This window comes from Bacillus rossius, chromosome 8 (assembly GCF_032445375.1).
Source record: "Bacillus rossius redtenbacheri isolate Brsri chromosome 8, Brsri_v3, whole genome shotgun sequence".
NCBI lineage: Eukaryota > Metazoa > Arthropoda > Insecta > Phasmatodea > Bacillidae > Bacillus > Bacillus rossius.
Genome location: NC_086336.1, coordinates 66,579,205 through 66,596,400, shown reverse-complemented (window position 1 = coordinate 66,596,400; position 17,196 = coordinate 66,579,205). Strand labels below are relative to the sequence as shown.

Here is a 17,196-nt window from a genome sequence, read left to right as displayed (position 1 = left end):
ATTTTAAGTTAGTTTTTCAAAAGAAATGGCAAGCATAAAAAGCAAATTATTTAAACCCACTATTTTCAGTGTATGTAGTTGATAAATTCCAGGTACTTGTGCAGAATGATTTACTAGCTGTAGAACAATAACCATTGCCAACCTTTATTAACTTTACTGTATCTCACAGTTTACTTTCTCTTTTGCACAGAACAAGTTATTCTGACAGTCAAATAGTGTACTGTAATTATATCATGTCTTTATTTTGACTGATAAGGTTCAAAGTTTATATCGAAGGTTTCGTGTCTAACGTAACTGTTTTGTTTGTTTCAGAATACTGAAATGGCTTTCAGCTATTACTGAATTTGCTCCAGGAGTTCTACCTGTCACTGATGTCGACGAAACTCTGAAATATTACACAAAGTTTGTGCAAATCACTTTGTTACTTCAGATTTTGCTCAGTGCTTTGCTTAGTGCCATCAGTTTTTGATTCCAACGCAGTGGTGTCTCCTCTCCAGAAGAAACGAGAAAAGTTGGTGCAGCCATCAGCTGTCAACCAACTGACAACATTGTCTCCATCCTCGCCACATCTTCAACCTGGCCATCGAGTGTATTTGCGACGGCAAGTTGCGGAGGGACTTAAAAGTGAGTCTGCTGTGCCCATTCATTTGTGAACTCTAGTAATAATTCAGTACATTCATACCAGTTTCCTCATCTACTCCAGGTGTCCACCAAGAGCTCGATGTAGACTTGAAATGACTAACCCCACCTCACCTTCTGCAGATACTGGTAATATGAATTTCTTTGAGCTGACTTTATAAACAGAAATGAAGGGTTCTCTATTGAATCTAAAATAATAAAATGATTTTGTAGTAAGTTTTTATTAGACTGAAATTAAAATCAAATATTGTACATATGATACTGTAAAAAAAGAAAAGCGAGATTTGTGGGACTAAGTTTTATATTGCCGTCTTCACTGCTCAGTGAAATTTTTTTTATTAATAAATATAATCTGCAACAATGCATGTATTAATGAGTAAATTTCCAGGATTTGCTTTCACGTAGCCATGCACACTAAATAATAATCAGATTTAATTTTGTCAGTGTGAAACTGTCATACAGACTAGCGACCTGCTAACAGTTTGGCTTATGTTTCGGACTGCATCATAGCGTGTTGGACAATGCAAACGTGTTTTCAGTATTTATGCTGGCATTTGAAAATCTACCATTTTTGATGTTGAAGAACTTGAAAATTAAAGTGTGTATGGGTAATTTTTTTTTTTTTGTCAACTCCAATCATTTTTCACCAAATAATTCATGTACCTTACCAACACATTCATTGTTATAACACCAGGCATTACACAGATATTCAAGTGATTCCCCACAAAACTGATTTGTTTAATACCAGCCTTTGCTTTGCAGCTTTAGTATTAATAAACAATTTTTCACTCGTAAAACAAAACATTTTTATATATTTCAAATCACATTTAATAAAGAGTGTTTGTGATTATTATGATTCTTAACTACTTCTTATTATGCCTTGTGTAACTATTTCATTTACCAAACATTCATGTGTAAATTCAATAGTAGAGTATATTTGTTTCACCTCTGGTTCAGACCTCTGTATTTGCCTGATTTTCTTAAATATTTTGTGTATTCTGAGTGTTATAAATAAATAAATAATAACTTCAGCTCTGTGTATATCTTGCTGAAATTTGTAATATAATTTGTGCATTTTCGTAATAGGCTGTTATTCATATGGTTCTAGTGATGTGTCATTCAACATGATAATTCTCAATTGAATCATTTTGTGTTATGTGTGTGTACTTTATGTTCAAGAAATAAAGATGTAATATTCAACTGTTGTTTGTAGTTTTTTATCCATAGTTCGGTCAAGTATACTTTTTTAACAAGAAGGTTCAATATTCCACTTTTATTGGTATTGCAAACAGTATATTTTAAAGTGAATTGCGGTGCATTAAAAAGTTAAATATTATAAATTGTGGAACTTAATTAAATTCATTGAAAGGTAAAGGTGTGACATCTTTATAAAACATTTACATAAAAGAATGTCATATATAACGATTACATTGTAGCTCCCATAATATTGTATAACGTGTTGAATATTTATTAGTCCAATATTATCCAATTGCAATAATTTTCAGTAAAATGGGTTGAGGTGAGTATCTGTATAACATTTTTGGATACATATTTTCGTGTAGAGTGCTTTTTTTTCTTATCAAAAATGTTGAACATATAAAAAAAATTGATTTTTCACATGTTTGTAAACCTTGGATATAGAAGAACTTTTATCTTTAACCTTGAATTGGGATTATAAAATGTATAGGAAAACTTGTGGTAAAAATCAAGCACCAATAACACAGTATATGCATTAGTTTCATCTTTAAAATATTATCTTTCAAGTCTTACATTTTCAAAAAATTAAAGGTGAGGTAAGAATGTGGGAAACCGTTTATGGGAATAATATTTGCATAAAAGCAAATAATATGAGATGATACACATTTTTACTAAATAGTTTTGAAATTGTAATTTGAACAGTTAACATTAATTACTGAACATGGATTTTATACTATTTCATGTGAATTGTTTAAGGAAAAAAAAAAATTCCCAATGGATGTATCAAAAATAGCATTTCAACAATAAAAAAATAAAGACTACTAAATTCAAATTTAAATAGCCCACCACGGTGACAGTAGAACGAAGTTCGTAAATCTCCCACTAGATCGCACGACCAGTAAAAGAGTAATTTGGAAACTGGTAGATGGCAGCAGAGTCGCGCAGTTCAATCGTGGAACATCGATAAACCGTTGACTTACCAGCCTTACTCTATATCGTCCTTGCAGATGACTTCGGCACCAATGCATCAAAGGAATTTTAACTTCAAAAGCAACTTTGAGCAGTTAGCAACATCGTAATTGTTACAACGAAACGTTGCATGAACTGTTTCAGCCATAATAAGTAACCACAATTGCAGAAAGGGAAAATGAACATTCTAGATGTGCAAAATACCAGTATCACAAATACACTATTACCGTAGGACCAGGCCCTGCTGCTAGAATGCACTGCATAACATGTCTCACGTTTTTTTGACGACTTTGCTACATTGTCCTACTACATTATTGGAGGCCACTCTAAAATGTCTTGATTGTTCCAGCACATAGTGAACCACTTTGCCAACATCCTGGAGTTTCTTCTTTTTCTATGGAAACAATTCCATGGTATGCCTTTTCAACAGGAGGGTCTTCTTCACCACCTATGTCGCTGCTGTGAATGTTAAGTGACTGTAGGTACTTATTTTAAAAGGCTGTTGGGTTTGAACACCAGCACAAGTCTTTTTGAAAGAAGTTGGCCACCAGTCTTTGAAGTTCAAATACAGTTTTCACCTCAAAACAAAGGATGCTTAGTTTTGGCAGGGCTAATGATATTGATCAGGGGAATAAATCCTATCGTAGCGTTTCATGCTTTTCTTAATAACACCAAAGTTTCGGTCACAGGTGTCCTCCAATGAGGAAAAATACATGTACTTCATTAAGTTGCCTTGTAATGGTAAAGAGATACTAACAATCTCACCAAAGAGTGATTCTGGTTTTGCCCGGGAAACTAGTCAAACACGTATAGAGTTTTTATTTGAGTGTCAACACTGTTACAAATATAGTCATACAATAAAGAACATACCTCATTTGATTCTTTCTTTGGCACTCCTTCGTGGTAGGTGAACATATATATTTTTTATCTCCTAAACTATGACACAAAACACCTAATGCTATAACTTCCTTAAATAAAATAGTTCCTGAACAGGCATGCATGGCAAAGAAAGATTTTGCATAAAATCAAAGCAGATTCTATGTACATTATTTGTATTATCGCATAGCTCAGCTACTTCATTATTTTTTTTTTGGAAAATGTACTTGCTTTCCTTTATGAGCCTTATTCAGCTCCTTTTCATTGTAATTCAAAGTTAATGATTTATTTTTTGTATTTATGTTTTAATGCATTGAACACACATCAACTTGAGGCCTACCAAGTGGGTATCCTTCTTAGTAATTCATTAAAAAGTACTTATATTTTACGATGTCTTTGAGTTCTTGATGCTTTTCTAGCAGCATTTCGTGCATCTTTGTGCATGTCAGCCCAGCCTCTTAATATGTAACAGGAGTTAAATTGTGGAAGGTATTTTTGGGGTAAGAATCAGTGTGTTCCTTTAGTTTTATTAAAACATCATGGGGAATTTTGTTATTTTTATCATGTATAATCACTGTTGGTTGCTCGCCTTTTGCTAAAATTTGTTTTAGCTGATAAACCACCTTATTGGAAACAGCATGCAAGCTCATGAAAGCTTTCCGGCAAACTTCTACTTGGTTGGAATCTTACATAGCAAAGTATTTTAAAGATTAAATTATTTTTTTGAATCAGGGCTTTTCGGTTGATGCTGTTCAACATCATGTCGTTCTAACACCTATCAGATGTTCATTCTTTGGTCTACCACTTTAAATAGATTGAATTATCTTTCCATTTTGATCATTATTAAAGCTGACAGTGCACATTTTCTTCCCTTCACATGTCACAAACACTTCCTTTTTATCTTGTTATTTTCATTATTTCTGTGATATTTCCAGATCCTCTTCTCTTTTTATGGGGCTTTGTTCTGACACATTGTTTGAAACACTCATTAAATGATGACACAATAACAAATAAAATATAGCTATTGATCACAAACGTTTTAACTAACATAACCTCAAAAGCAACATACAACTGAAAAGCAGGTGTGTTTACATCACTGAGCGTTCTGTTGGCAGGAAAAAGAACTAAACTGGGCTGAGAATAAGAAGAGAAAGATTCCTGGGATGTTTCCTTTCTTAACCTCAGTCAAAACTTTCATGTGCTCTTACAAGCATAATTATGAAAGGATCCTTTCCCTTTTTCATGTTAAAATATGTGTCTTAAATAAAGGAACAAAATGGCTCTTTCAACTCATATTGGCAAAAAAGTGAAATTCTTTATTTTTATAATCTCACCCGTTCAAATATATTCTATCTCGTCATCCAATTATGAGATATTGTGTTCCCACAGACATGGAAGATCTGGAAATGGGGACACCAAAAAGAAATTTAAAAGGGAACTTCAAAACATGGAAAACACATGAAACTAACCAAATATTAGTTCCAAATTAGATTATAAATTTTGAATATTTGTGTGTTTCTTTTAATGTCTTTCAACAAGTCTGTGTTTTAATCACAAATTAATGTGTAGTTTAAAACCTATTATTTGTTTTGTAATAGATCATTTAATGACTCAACTGTGTATTAATTTAATGATAAGCACAGTCACCTGGTCATAATCAGTAATGTATTGTTTTAAAGTTTGATGAAATATTGTGGTTTTGTACTAGGGACTGGCAGCTGTGTTTTGGTAGTATTGATGGACATGACAGTGCAAACTAGCACTGTGAGGTCAGGTTGACATGTTACCTGTGGTAAAAATGTGGTTTGATAAGTATTTGTAGTATATGAATGTTATCTTCCCAGACTGATTGATGACAGCATAAATAGGAAAACTCACGGAAATGGTCTAGAGCGAGAGTGAGGGAACTTTATAGTCTTTATAGTTTAGGCTTTTATGGACCCTAGATCATTTTCAGATTTCAGCTGTTTGCAGTTGTTATTTTAGTGTTTGTATAGTGTTTTTTCTTAAGCTGTATTAATTTAGTGTCTTGTGGTTTCAGGTTTCGGGTCATCCTGATTCCGCCAAGGTGGAGGGTCGTCCGGTTGTAAGGGGTGTCAGTTGAGCAAGATGTCTGGAAGAGGCTTCAACTTTCTTGTTGAAATGTTTCCCGACATGGACCGGGAAGTGTTGTCGGACATATGTGCGAGCATCAGCAGCGACGAAGAAGTGCACAAGGCGGTGGCCTCGTTGCTGGAGACAGGCAGGGAGGGGGCAACTGGCAGTCGCGACCATGAGGTGCCTCAAGCACCCGGGCCTCCCCTCGCGGCCAACTCTGCCTCTCACGCCAGGGAAAGAGGTAAGTATCCACACATGACCCCTCAGGGAACGCAGAGCAAGGCCTGTGACGCAACGCTGTCGGGGAACGCTCCTCCGACGCCCGGCAGCGTGCAACGCTGGTTTGCCGGTCAAGCTCCGCATCAAGCCAGATACTTCCCACAACCGCAGCACTACGCTTCCGTGCCGTATGAGCATCAGCCCCCGGTGCCACTGCACTACCTGCAGCCGTTCTACACTTCGCCGTATCCCCTGTGGCCACCGACCCGTGGGGCACCCTGTCCCTACTTCCTGCCCTCTGACATCGGCCACGTGTCAGCGCCTTGTTGCCTCGATAGGCCCGAGCAGGCGGGGTGCACGGGTAAAGGGGACGTGAAGCCAAGCTTGTGGCCTCGGCAAGAGGCACAGGAGGAGAAGGTTCTCAACTCGATGCCAGACCTGAGGGAAGCGAGCCAGCCACTGCTGGGCCGTGACGGGGATGGTCCGCCGGAACAAGCACGCGAGTCTGGGAGCATCGTGCAGCAAGACACGGCGAACAGCTGTCGGTCTTCCGAAACAACCATTGCATCTCACTACTTGTCGCTTGTGACAATACTGCCAGACTCTGACCCATCCTTCATACGCAGAAAGTGCGAAGAAATAAATGGCAACGTGAGCAAGCTGCAGAAATTTGTGGTAGAGGCTTTGACGTTAGATAACTATGAAAAAAATTCTTCTGTTTCAGTTTTGCAAGATAAGTCTATGGAGAAGTCTCTGCCTGCTGTGTGTGAAGATGTCTCCAGTGATGTGTACCCTGCAGAGAGAACCCTGGAAATTAATGGAGCATTTGCAGGCGGTGAAGATCCAAGATTACTTGAGAAACTGTGTGTCTCAGCAACATCAGCATCTAGTGATGAAGGCAATGCATCGGGCCCAAACTTGGTGCCTGTAGAACAAGATGTAACACTCGGTTTTCCAGCTGAGGTGGAGGACTGCACTCACCCCTTTGAGGCATCACTGTCGGAATCTAGCTTCGACGACTCGAGCTACGTCGAGATAGTGGATTGTGACGATGCTGCCGGGGCTCCATGCGCAGTCAGCTCCGAGAATGAGTTTGAGCTAACCCTGGAGAAGCTGGCTGATGCATCGAGTGGGAATGAGTCGTGTCAGCCTCTGGAGCTGGGGTCTGACACGTCCGACTGCTCTGTCTCTGAAGTTGCTCCGGCCCCCGCCCCGGTAGGTCCTGCCTGTGACGAGTCTTCTGTCCTGGAGGTGAGGGGCGGAAGTGGCGAGTTACCCACGGACAGTGTGGTGGAAGTTGTTTGTAGCTCTTGCAAGTCTGCCGATCAAGATATTGCAGGAAGGGAGTGTTCCTCAGATGAAGCTGCGATGCCTAGCGACAGAGGTTCTGGTGTCGATGAGGTCCTGAGCCGTTCTGAAGACTCCGAGGCTCCCGTTCAAACGCACATGGTCGACATGCCACTGCCGGAAGCATCGCGAGAGTTGGACGATGACTTCCCGCCCGAACTGTTCGAAGTGGACCCAGACACGGCGAACGACTACGAGCTGGCCAAGATGATAAGCAAGCAGGACGATGAGTCGCCCTGGAAATGCGACCCCTTAGAGGAGAAGATAAACCTGCTGTTGAACTTCATGCCGGATGCAGACCCCAGCTACCTGAAGGACATCTGCGAGTGGTATGCCGGGGATGAAACCCAGCTGCAGGCGGTGGTCCAGGAGAGCCTGGAGTCGAACCGCTACCCCACGTTCGAGGACTACCTGTGCCGGCAGAAGACCCTGGGCCTCATCAGGGAGACACTGGACCAGCTCACCATCCCGGGGTTCCTAGAGGGGCACGCCAACCCCTTCGAGTACTTCTACGGCAGCCGGATCAAGGAGCCGGCCGAGGCGCAGCACGAGCTAGGCTTCCTGCAGCGGCGGTACAGGTGAGACACACGGCCGTGCTCACGTGTCTCCAGCTTGGCTGCTGCTCGTCGCTTGTGTGGCACGGCTGTGCTGTGCTTGTGTGCAGGAGCGTGGAGAACCGGGACCTGCAGGCGGTGCTGGACAAGTGCGACCACAACCTGACCTTGGCGTGCAAGGAGCTAGACTCGTGGAGCGGTGCCGCCAGGCGGCATGCGCGGGGCGACTGGGAGTGCGAGCTGCCGTCCCACGTCAACATGTCCTTTGTCCACGAGGTGCGTGCATCGGCAGCCCTGGACAGTGATGTGTGGCAGGGGTACAGGCTAGTGGTTTCAACACTACGCTGACAGTCAGGGAAACCTGCGCCAAATCATTGAAACCATTTCAGTTATGAATTCGAGTGTTAATTTTTTTTTCAGAAAGCCTGCCATAGCCTTAATTACAAAAATAATATTCCAAATGGATCATGACAAAATTGCACATGAAATTTACATGCACAGTAGCAAACATCAGTTGAATCTAATTTAAGTAACAGTGTATGAGAGCACAATCATGCTAACTTCATGTTTTCTGCTGAATACAGAATCAAAACCTTTTCTGTACTGAAGCAAAACTGTTTATTTAGTTCAATCTAAAATTTTTGTTTGAGAAATTGCAAACTTACCCGGCCATTCTTTTTACACTAGTTTTTCAGGTTTGTTCACATTGATTTATAAAAATATTTCTAAACCTTTCAAAAAAATTCATCCCAACCAAACAAAATCCAAAACTATACTTCAGTAGTATTTATTTAAAAGGTAGGTTTTGTTTTCTTGATGATACAAAACATGGAGGGGAAGTGTTGGCACATCACTGCCGTGCTGCAGGTGTTCTTCATCATGAACGAGCGTGAGCTGCGGGAGTACCTGGAGCTGGAGGGATTCCGCAAGACTGTCCTGGACAGGGTGAGCATTTCGCTGGGGACGTTCCGGCTGTAATATTACTTTGGAATTGCATCAGACATGACTGTTTAGTGTATTTGTTTCATCCAGAATGCACTGTTAATTGATGATAACTAATGCCATGAATGTATAGTGTCTCTGAATTGAGCACTTAAGATGCTCGACATTTTGGCTTGCCAAATTAGCAGCCATTCTCAAGGACAATGAATGACCGAAGGCCCGGTCTTCTGGCAAAGTATTTATATAGTGCTAATTACAGCCAAGCTGTGATTGGTCCCTGCAAGTGGCCGTTTGGATGGTGGTCTGGCCAATCGAGATCTGCCGAGTAGAATGGTTGCAATATGTCAAGCTGAAATGTTGGGCATTCAATGCAGTCTTAATCCAAAAAAAACCAAGAAGTTGTTTAAAACTTTGGCCACTAAAGCCTACGGTTGAAACACACGTTGTTTTGCATTATAAAGCCTGAGTTTTTAATATTGAACTGAAGTATTTGGGTTTTTGGGAATGACCTTACAATCATGCATCTGTGGTAACAGATGTGGCACGTCGTGCACCCGAAGTGGTTTTGTTCAAGAGTTGTAATTTTCGGCAGGAGTAGAAGTGCACCAAAACTTGTGCCAGTGATCTAGACGCAATATGCAGTGGACCCGTGCCCCGCCAGCGCCCAGTGTTGCGCCGGGAGCGTGTTGCAGCGCGGGGCCGTGTTGCAGGCGAGGTTCATCGAGGCCAAGCTGGAGTGCCCCATCTGCTGTGACGAGGAGCTGGAGATCGTGGAGATGGCTGCTTGCGCGGAGGGACACTTGTTCTGCAAGGCCTGCGTCAAGAGGCGAGTCCCGTGCCAGCATGTGCCAGCATGGCCGTGCAATGAACAGGCATAGTAGGCTGTAGCCAGGATGTTGTGAAGGAAGAAATGCAATATGACCATTATATAATTTTTTATGAGTAAATTTTTTTTATAATCAAATTTAAAAAAAAAATGATTTTTCACATTAGAATCTCTGCAAATAGTAGACTTAGAGAACTACAACTTTTACTCACAGAAATGTAAGTAGGTAATGATTTTGCTTGAGAAAAGAAAACTGAACATATGTATAATATTTTTAGCTTTTAATTAATTGTTTTTTATATTTTGTTTTTAAGTCTATTTATGGTATTGTTAAAAAAATTCATTAACTTTGTATGATAGACATGAATGCTAATATTTTATGAGTTAGTGACAGTTCTTAAACAACCCAGCCATTTGCTGTACTGTAGTGCTAGGGCACTGATGTCAGTAATGAGATTTCTGCGGAAAAAAATATAAAAGTAAAAATTTTTGAAGACTTCATTTGCACACACATTGCTACAGATCGTTATACCAAATAGGATAATATAGAAAAGTCTTTGAAAAAACGGGAGACAGCGTTACGCAGCGTATTCTAGCGGCAGCGCCTGATCCTACCCCATTAGTGCATTTGCGATTGGGTGTTTTGGCAATTTTGAATGTACGTTTTTACCCAGTTTTATACAGTTTTAATAATTTATTTTGGCTGGAAAAGTTAGTGCAATGTTAGGTTACAAAAATTACGATGTTGCTAACTGCTCTTAAGTTTTTTTGTGAAGTTAAATTTCTTAAGGGCTCTGCCTACCCGGGCACACACACGGTGTGCAGAGCTTCAGGAAAGACAATGCGATTTCAAAACTACTCAAGATATCCGAGTGGGGTCTGCTTACAAAAAGCATTAAGAGTTCTCTGAGGGCCGAAAAGTACTTTAGATTTCAGATTAAGTTTTTAAACTGTATTTTTAAAAGAGTTAAAATGGCTAAAACACATGTTTTCAGAGTAAAGTAGAATCCCGCTTATGTGACCCCTAACGGTTTCCGGAAAAACTGACTTATAAACAGAATGGTCGCAATAGAGAATTCGGGCCGATTCCCCAGCCCCCCCCCCCCCCCTCCCCGTCCCCCTTCCGAAAAAAAAAAATCCAAATACATAAAAATCGCCTTTGTTTGCATAGATTTCATATTCAAATAGTCTATGGTGTAAAAAAGACAACTTTTTAAATTCATATTACACCTCGGACTCGCATACCCCGAACAATGGGTTCCGATAAATACAGCAAAACCCCTTATTTGCACTTTTCATGGGGACAACGTAAAAAAAGTGTAAAAAGCGGGAAAGTGTAAATAAAGGGAAAAGTATAAAAAGGAGTACAGTTTACCTTATTTAGAATTTTTTTCCTTTTGTTTAATAGCACATACTACAATGCAGGTACAAACACACTAACAACAAATTTTACTTTAGTATTTAATCCATTATTAATTTACCACATTTGACAAAAATAAAAAAAAGAATGAAAGCCAAAATGTTTTTCTGATTACTTCCTAAAAATAAATTTGAAATTTTCTTCTGCTTGCTTTTTTGGCTGTTCAAGATTATTTGCCTCTCCAAATTATAAATACAGTTGCAACCGGCAGGGTTTATAACAAATACGGGCTACATACACTGACGTCGTCCGGGCCTGCGGCCCCTTTGAGCCCGATATGACACCGCCCAACCACCGTTTCAGTTCAAACCTCCCGCTCGTGCGTGCGTGTGTGCGTGTGTGTCTAGCCCGGCAAGAGGGCGCTTAGCTGCAGTGCGCCGCACCCCTAATTTGCTACGTTTTAATATTATTTGTAAACCCTTTTTGTTTTCATTCGTCTTTGCCCCAGTGTTGTGCAATTTACTTGTGTTTTCTGTAATTTAAATAGGTTACCTTAAATAACTATAGACGTTGCCCGGGCGGACCCGAACAGGCACGGACTTGGACGAGGATAGGAATGCTTTTATATGAATTATCATTAAATAAGTAAATAGTAACAAACTTTCCATTGTCAGTAATTTTTATATATTTTTAATGTTTATCTGTAATTTACTCAACTTTCGCCGGGGCACGGAGTCGTAGAATACAGTAACGGTAATTGTGTTGGCGCGAAGGGCGCCATGTTGCCACCTGCGAGCGATGAGCTCACCCCAGTCCATCTTCATCACTGACCGAGAGCAGACGCGCCAGCACCCCGGGGACCTCAACCTTTGTTCATCACTGACCAAGTAATTTCTGTATCGTTAATTCTTTTTAAATCGCTTTCGTTCGTCATCCTCGGGGCAGCTCTCGGTCAGCGGGCTGTTTAATTAATTAATTGTCTCAGTCGAGTTTTTTTCATCACCGTGTAATAAGTATACTTTGCAGCATGGCCACGTGTGTGGACCATGCCCTCACCTAAACCGATTCGTGCCTCAGGCTTTTTAACCGTGTAATGTGTAACGTGTAACGGGCGTGTAGAGAGACGTGTTAGTGAAATTAAATCTGGAGAATAAATATAAAGTGAGTACTTATTTAATCACGTGGTTAGTGAGTCTAGGAGTGTGGCGTGCCCGACGCCTAGAGCGGGCCAGGTCTGGGTAGCTAGGATAGAAAGGGCTGGTAACTCGTCCCCACTTGGGCTACGTCACGCCCTGAGTGAGAGACTCCGCCGGGTCCACGTGCCCTTCCACGTGGTGGCGCCCATAGTTAACATCTCGAAATCACCGGCAATGCGCGATCAGCCCTCAAATGGCGCCCAAGAGCGTGGGGCGAGTTACATCTTCCGCGAAAACCAGACCTGTACGAGCGTGTGAGATAGGCGGTTGTTACGCGGAGCGCGCGGAACTAAAGTTCGCGCCGGAACTATTGTTCGCGCGGAGCGCATAGCGGGACTCTGGCGCGCCGGCCACGTGATCAGCCAAGCGCACGCTTCCAGGAATCCGCGCACAAACAACGGACTCCGAGCGCAGTAAGTAACACAGTGCTGATGTGTTCGTGAGGACTGTTCGTGTGCAGAGTACCACGTGCGTAGACATGTATCCGTATCCGGACGAGTGTATCGGGTGTTACTTTCCCCGCCCGAGTTGGGACTTGCATGGCAGGACCGCCGCCGGATACGAGTGTGGCTACTGTACGGAGTACCGCATACACGGCGTGACGAAATGTGGAGCTAGGTCGTGTCCCGGAGGTAGTAGCGAGGGATACCGCTGCCAGGAATGTGCCGGCCTGTGGCATCGTGGCTGTATCGGCGAACGTGAATGGACCGTACTGCGCAAGTTTTTTACCTTCACGTGCGCACGGTGCACTGCCTACCTAGCCACCCAGGCGCAGTACGAGGCAGAGACGCTGGAAAATCCTCCACGACACGCCTCGACGCTTCCCGAAACGCCGACGCCGCTCACGCCGACACCGACTCCGATCACGCCGACACCACTCACGCCGAAAAAGACGCCGCTCACGCCGACGCCAACCACGCCGAAAACGACTCCGCTCACGCCGACGCCAACCACGCCGGAAAAGACGCTGCTCGACTCGCCGACGCAGCCCGTGCCAAGGACGCCGCCCGTTGCCGGAACGTCACCGCCGCACCAAGCCGACTCCTCACGCACGACGCCGACCCCAGCACCACGAAGGTACGTCCTGACGTCACCCGCACCGCCACGTGTTACGTTACCGACGCCTACCGCTCTGACAAAGACGCCCGTCGTCCTGACGCCCACGCCCGTCGTCCCGACGCCGACGCCCGCCGTCCCGACGCCCGCCGTGCCGACGCTCATCGACTTGACGTCTCCCGACACAAGTCCGATCCCGCCGCCGCCTGCCACACTGCGTTTCGTCGACCCGACGCCACTTATCCCGACGCCGACGCTCGCCGTCCCGACGCCGACAATTCCGCTTCCGCCACCTCCTGTCCTGGAGCCGCCAACCTCGGCACCTCTCGTCGACCTGACGTCTCCCGACGCTGGTCCAAACGCATCATCGCCAGCAAGACCTCGTTTCGCCGACCTGACGCCACTCATCCCGACTATGATGACGCTTGACTCGCCGAAGCCAACCGAGCGACGCCCGACAACGACCGTCCCACCGCAGTCTGCCACGCCGTCCAGCACCCGCCTCGTGTCGGAGACACCTCCCGACGCCGGAATGACCTCGCCACCGCACCGAACCGCCGTCCCGACGCCACCAAGGTCATTTCCGGCGAAACCCGCATCGTCTCCGCCACACGACTCGCCACGGACGCCACCAGATTCGACGCCGACGCTTCGTGTCACCTTGTCGCCACCACCTGGCTTCAACGTCATCCGGCCGTCGTCACCGCTACCAGAGTGCGCAGTCGCAAACAGGACGCTTTGCGACACGATGTCCAGGGCCATGACGCCGAGACGCCTGAGCGCCGCCCCGCCGCCTGGATTTGCTCCTCTGTGCCCGCCTGGCTTCGAGGCACAGACGGATGAACCGGACCGAAAGAGACGGACGCGCGCGACGCCGACGCTGACGCCGCCTACATGCCCACCTGACACGACGCCAGAATCGACCGAGGCGCCACGACGCCCGATTCCGACGCCGATCGCCGCAGTACCGGAACACCGGTCAAGTGCCCTGCCGCACGAGACGCCACCCAAATGTCGCAAGTTGGCAACATTGGGACGCCGCACCGTGAAGAGTCGCCTGAGCTCCCTACATCCGCCTGTCGCGATGCAGGTCGACGCCACGACGCCGGGACGCCCGACCGTCCCACCACCGAACGTGACCACCACCCGGACTTCGACACCTGTCACCCGTCTGTCACGACGGGCCGCGAAGCGCCCGCCTGTCGGCGAGGCTGAGCCGGGCCGTGCCGAGCGCCGCCCGCGCTTGCTGCCCGCCTGCCACGAGCCGCCTGACCTTGGCCGCCGCCGTCCCTGCCGGCCGGCGCCCTGGCCACCGCCACGCTATCACACGCAGCAGCCGCCGCAGCCGCAGCTGACGCAGATTTGGGGCTCGGGACAACTGGTGGGTCACCACCCACAAGGTTAGTCAGCCAGCGCCCATTCTGTCCGTGTGTATCGTCCTCCATAGTGTAAATATTGCTCAACTGTCATTTTGTAAACATTGCTCGCCGCCATCATGTAAACATTGCTCGCCCTTCCATCGTGTAAACATTGCTTGTCCGTCCGTCATGTCAACATTGCCACCTGCCCGCACAAACATAAACATCAACATTGCCACGTGGGAGTGCGCGACGTAAACACCACAGGCAACGCCCCCCAACCATCTGTCAAACGGCGCTATCATATCGGCCTACTTTCGGAGGGGGCAATTGACGTCGTCCGGGCCTGCGGCCCCTTTGAGCCCGATATGACACCGCCCAACCACCGTTTCAGTTCAAACCTCCCGCTCGTGCGTGCGTGTGTGCGTGTGTGTCTAGCCCGGCAAGAGGGCGCTTAGCTGCAGTGCGCCGCACCCCTAATTTGCTACGTTTTAATATTATTTGTAAACCCTTTTTGTTTTCATTCGTCTTTGCCCCAGTGTTGTGCAATTTACTTGTGTTTTCTGTAATTTAAATAGGTTACCTTAAATAACTATAGACGTTGCCCGGGCGGACCCGAACAGGCACGGACTTGGACGAGGATAGGAATGCTTTTATATGAATTATCATTAAATAAGTAAATAGTAACAAACTTTCCATTGTCAGTAATTTTTATATATTTTTAATGTTTATCTGTAATTTACTCAACTTTCGCCGGGGCACGGAGTCGTAGAATACAGTAACGGTAATTGTGTTGGCGCGAAGGGCGCCATGTTGCCACCTGCGAGCGATGAGCTCACCCCAGTCCATCTTCATCACTGACCGAGAGCAGACGCGCCAGCACCCCGGGGACCTCAACCTTTGTTCATCACTGACCAAGTAATTTCTGTATCGTTAATTCTTTTTAAATCGCTTTCGTTCGTCATCCTCGGGGCAGCTCTCGGTCAGCGGGCTGTTTAATTAATTAATTGTCTCAGTCGAGTTTTTTTCATCACCGTGTAATAAGTATACTTTGCAGCATGGCCACGTGTGTGGACCATGCCCTCACCTAAACCGATTCGTGCCTCAGGCTTTTTAACCGTGTAATGTGTAACGTGTAACGGGCGTGTAGAGAGACGTGTTAGTGAAATTAAATCTGGAGAATAAATATAAAGTGAGTACTTATTTAATCACGTGGTGAGTGAGTCTAGGAGTGTGGCGTGCCCGACGCCTAGAGCGGGCCAGGTCTGGGTAGCTAGGATAGAAAGGGCTGGTAACTCGTCCCCACTTGGGCTACGTCACGCCCTGAGTGAGAGACTCCGCCGGGTCCACGTGCCCTTCCACGTGGTGGCGCCCATAGTTAACATCTCGAAATCACCGGCAATGCGCGATCAGCCCTCAACACATTGCTCACAGTAAAAAATTTTTTAAGAAAAGGCCGCAAATTGTTGAATATTTACCGTCAATAGCGCGCCAAACGCGGAGAAAGGTCATTGTACTCGGTCAGCTGCTGTAACGACGCGGCGGCGCATGCGCACTCTATGCTCCGCCCAGACTCATGACGCCATCAGCCGCCAACCAATAGATGCGAGCTTAGCGGAAAAAAATATAAGCTCCACCTCCCGTGTACCAATTTTATCCAGTTCTAATACCAGTTTATTGGTATACGCACCAGTTTTCTCGCTGCCGTGACATGTTCAAGTTTACGTTTATCATGATGTCTTGATACCAATAATTAATTATTTACGATCCCCAGAAATAAATGGTTAGTTTAAAAAATATGGCGTCAACTGTACAACACTTCCCAAATTATAAAAGACGTATAAAACAGTTACCAAGACACCGCTCATTTTATCTTGTGAAGTTTATGTCTCGTACCAGTATTTCGGCTAAGTTGTGACATAAATACAGTATCGGAACTTACAAGCAGCCATGTTTGTACATTCATGAGTTTACGTTTTTCCCTCGTGCATTTTAGATTGTCTCCTGCTATAATTACTCGTACTTTTACACGCCTAGGCTTAAATTATTACATGTTTAGAAATAAAAGCAACTTTTCATGTTATAAAATATGTATATTTTGCTATTTAAAATGTTCATTGCCTACTAGCTCCACGGTATTTTCTGGTTGTTTATGGTTGTTACGTGACGTAAATAGCGGGATTGATTCGATTTTTGAGACGTAATTCGCGGGAAAGTATTGTATTGGACTATATGGGAACCAAACGGGACCTGAAGAATATAGTGCAAATAACGGGAAAACGTAAATAACGGTAACGTAAATAAGGGGTTTCGCTGTACTCACGCTAAGAGAATTCACGTCACGTGAGTTCGGCTATGCTAGCCGGCTGGTTGTTATTTTCGTTCAAAACGTGGCGAAGTAACTTGTGTGGATCAGGTAGAAAACATTCGGCTATAAACGAAAGATATAAGAACAATGCTATCCTGAAATTAATGCTGTGACATATTTTGGAGTAGATAATCACAGCGACAGACCGACAGGATGCGCTCCCGCCGTTGCAGTCAGTGATGTTTATTTTGA

At 44.6% G+C, this 17,196-nt stretch overlaps 1 protein-coding gene across 14 annotated transcripts in view; it reads left to right on the top strand.

The window, feature by feature from the left end:
• LOC134535148 (uncharacterized) overlaps positions 1-17,196 on the top strand; it is a 67,499-nt gene that overhangs the window by 17,197 nt on the left and 33,106 nt on the right. For 8 of the 14 annotated variants that reach the window (XM_063374108.1, XM_063374109.1, XM_063374113.1 and 5 more), the window contains exons 2-5: positions 5,723-7,922; positions 8,009-8,174; positions 8,766-8,843; positions 9,551-9,666. In XM_063374108.1, coding sequence (XP_063230178.1) covers positions 5,791-7,922; positions 8,009-8,174; positions 8,766-8,843; positions 9,551-9,666 — 2,492 coding nt within the window. In that variant the 5' untranslated portion in view covers positions 5,723-5,790. The remainder of the gene's footprint in view (positions 1-5,722; positions 7,923-8,008; positions 8,175-8,765; positions 8,844-9,550; positions 9,667-17,196) is intronic. The other 6 variants (XM_063374116.1, XM_063374117.1, XM_063374118.1 and 3 more) reach the window with 1 other exon arrangement.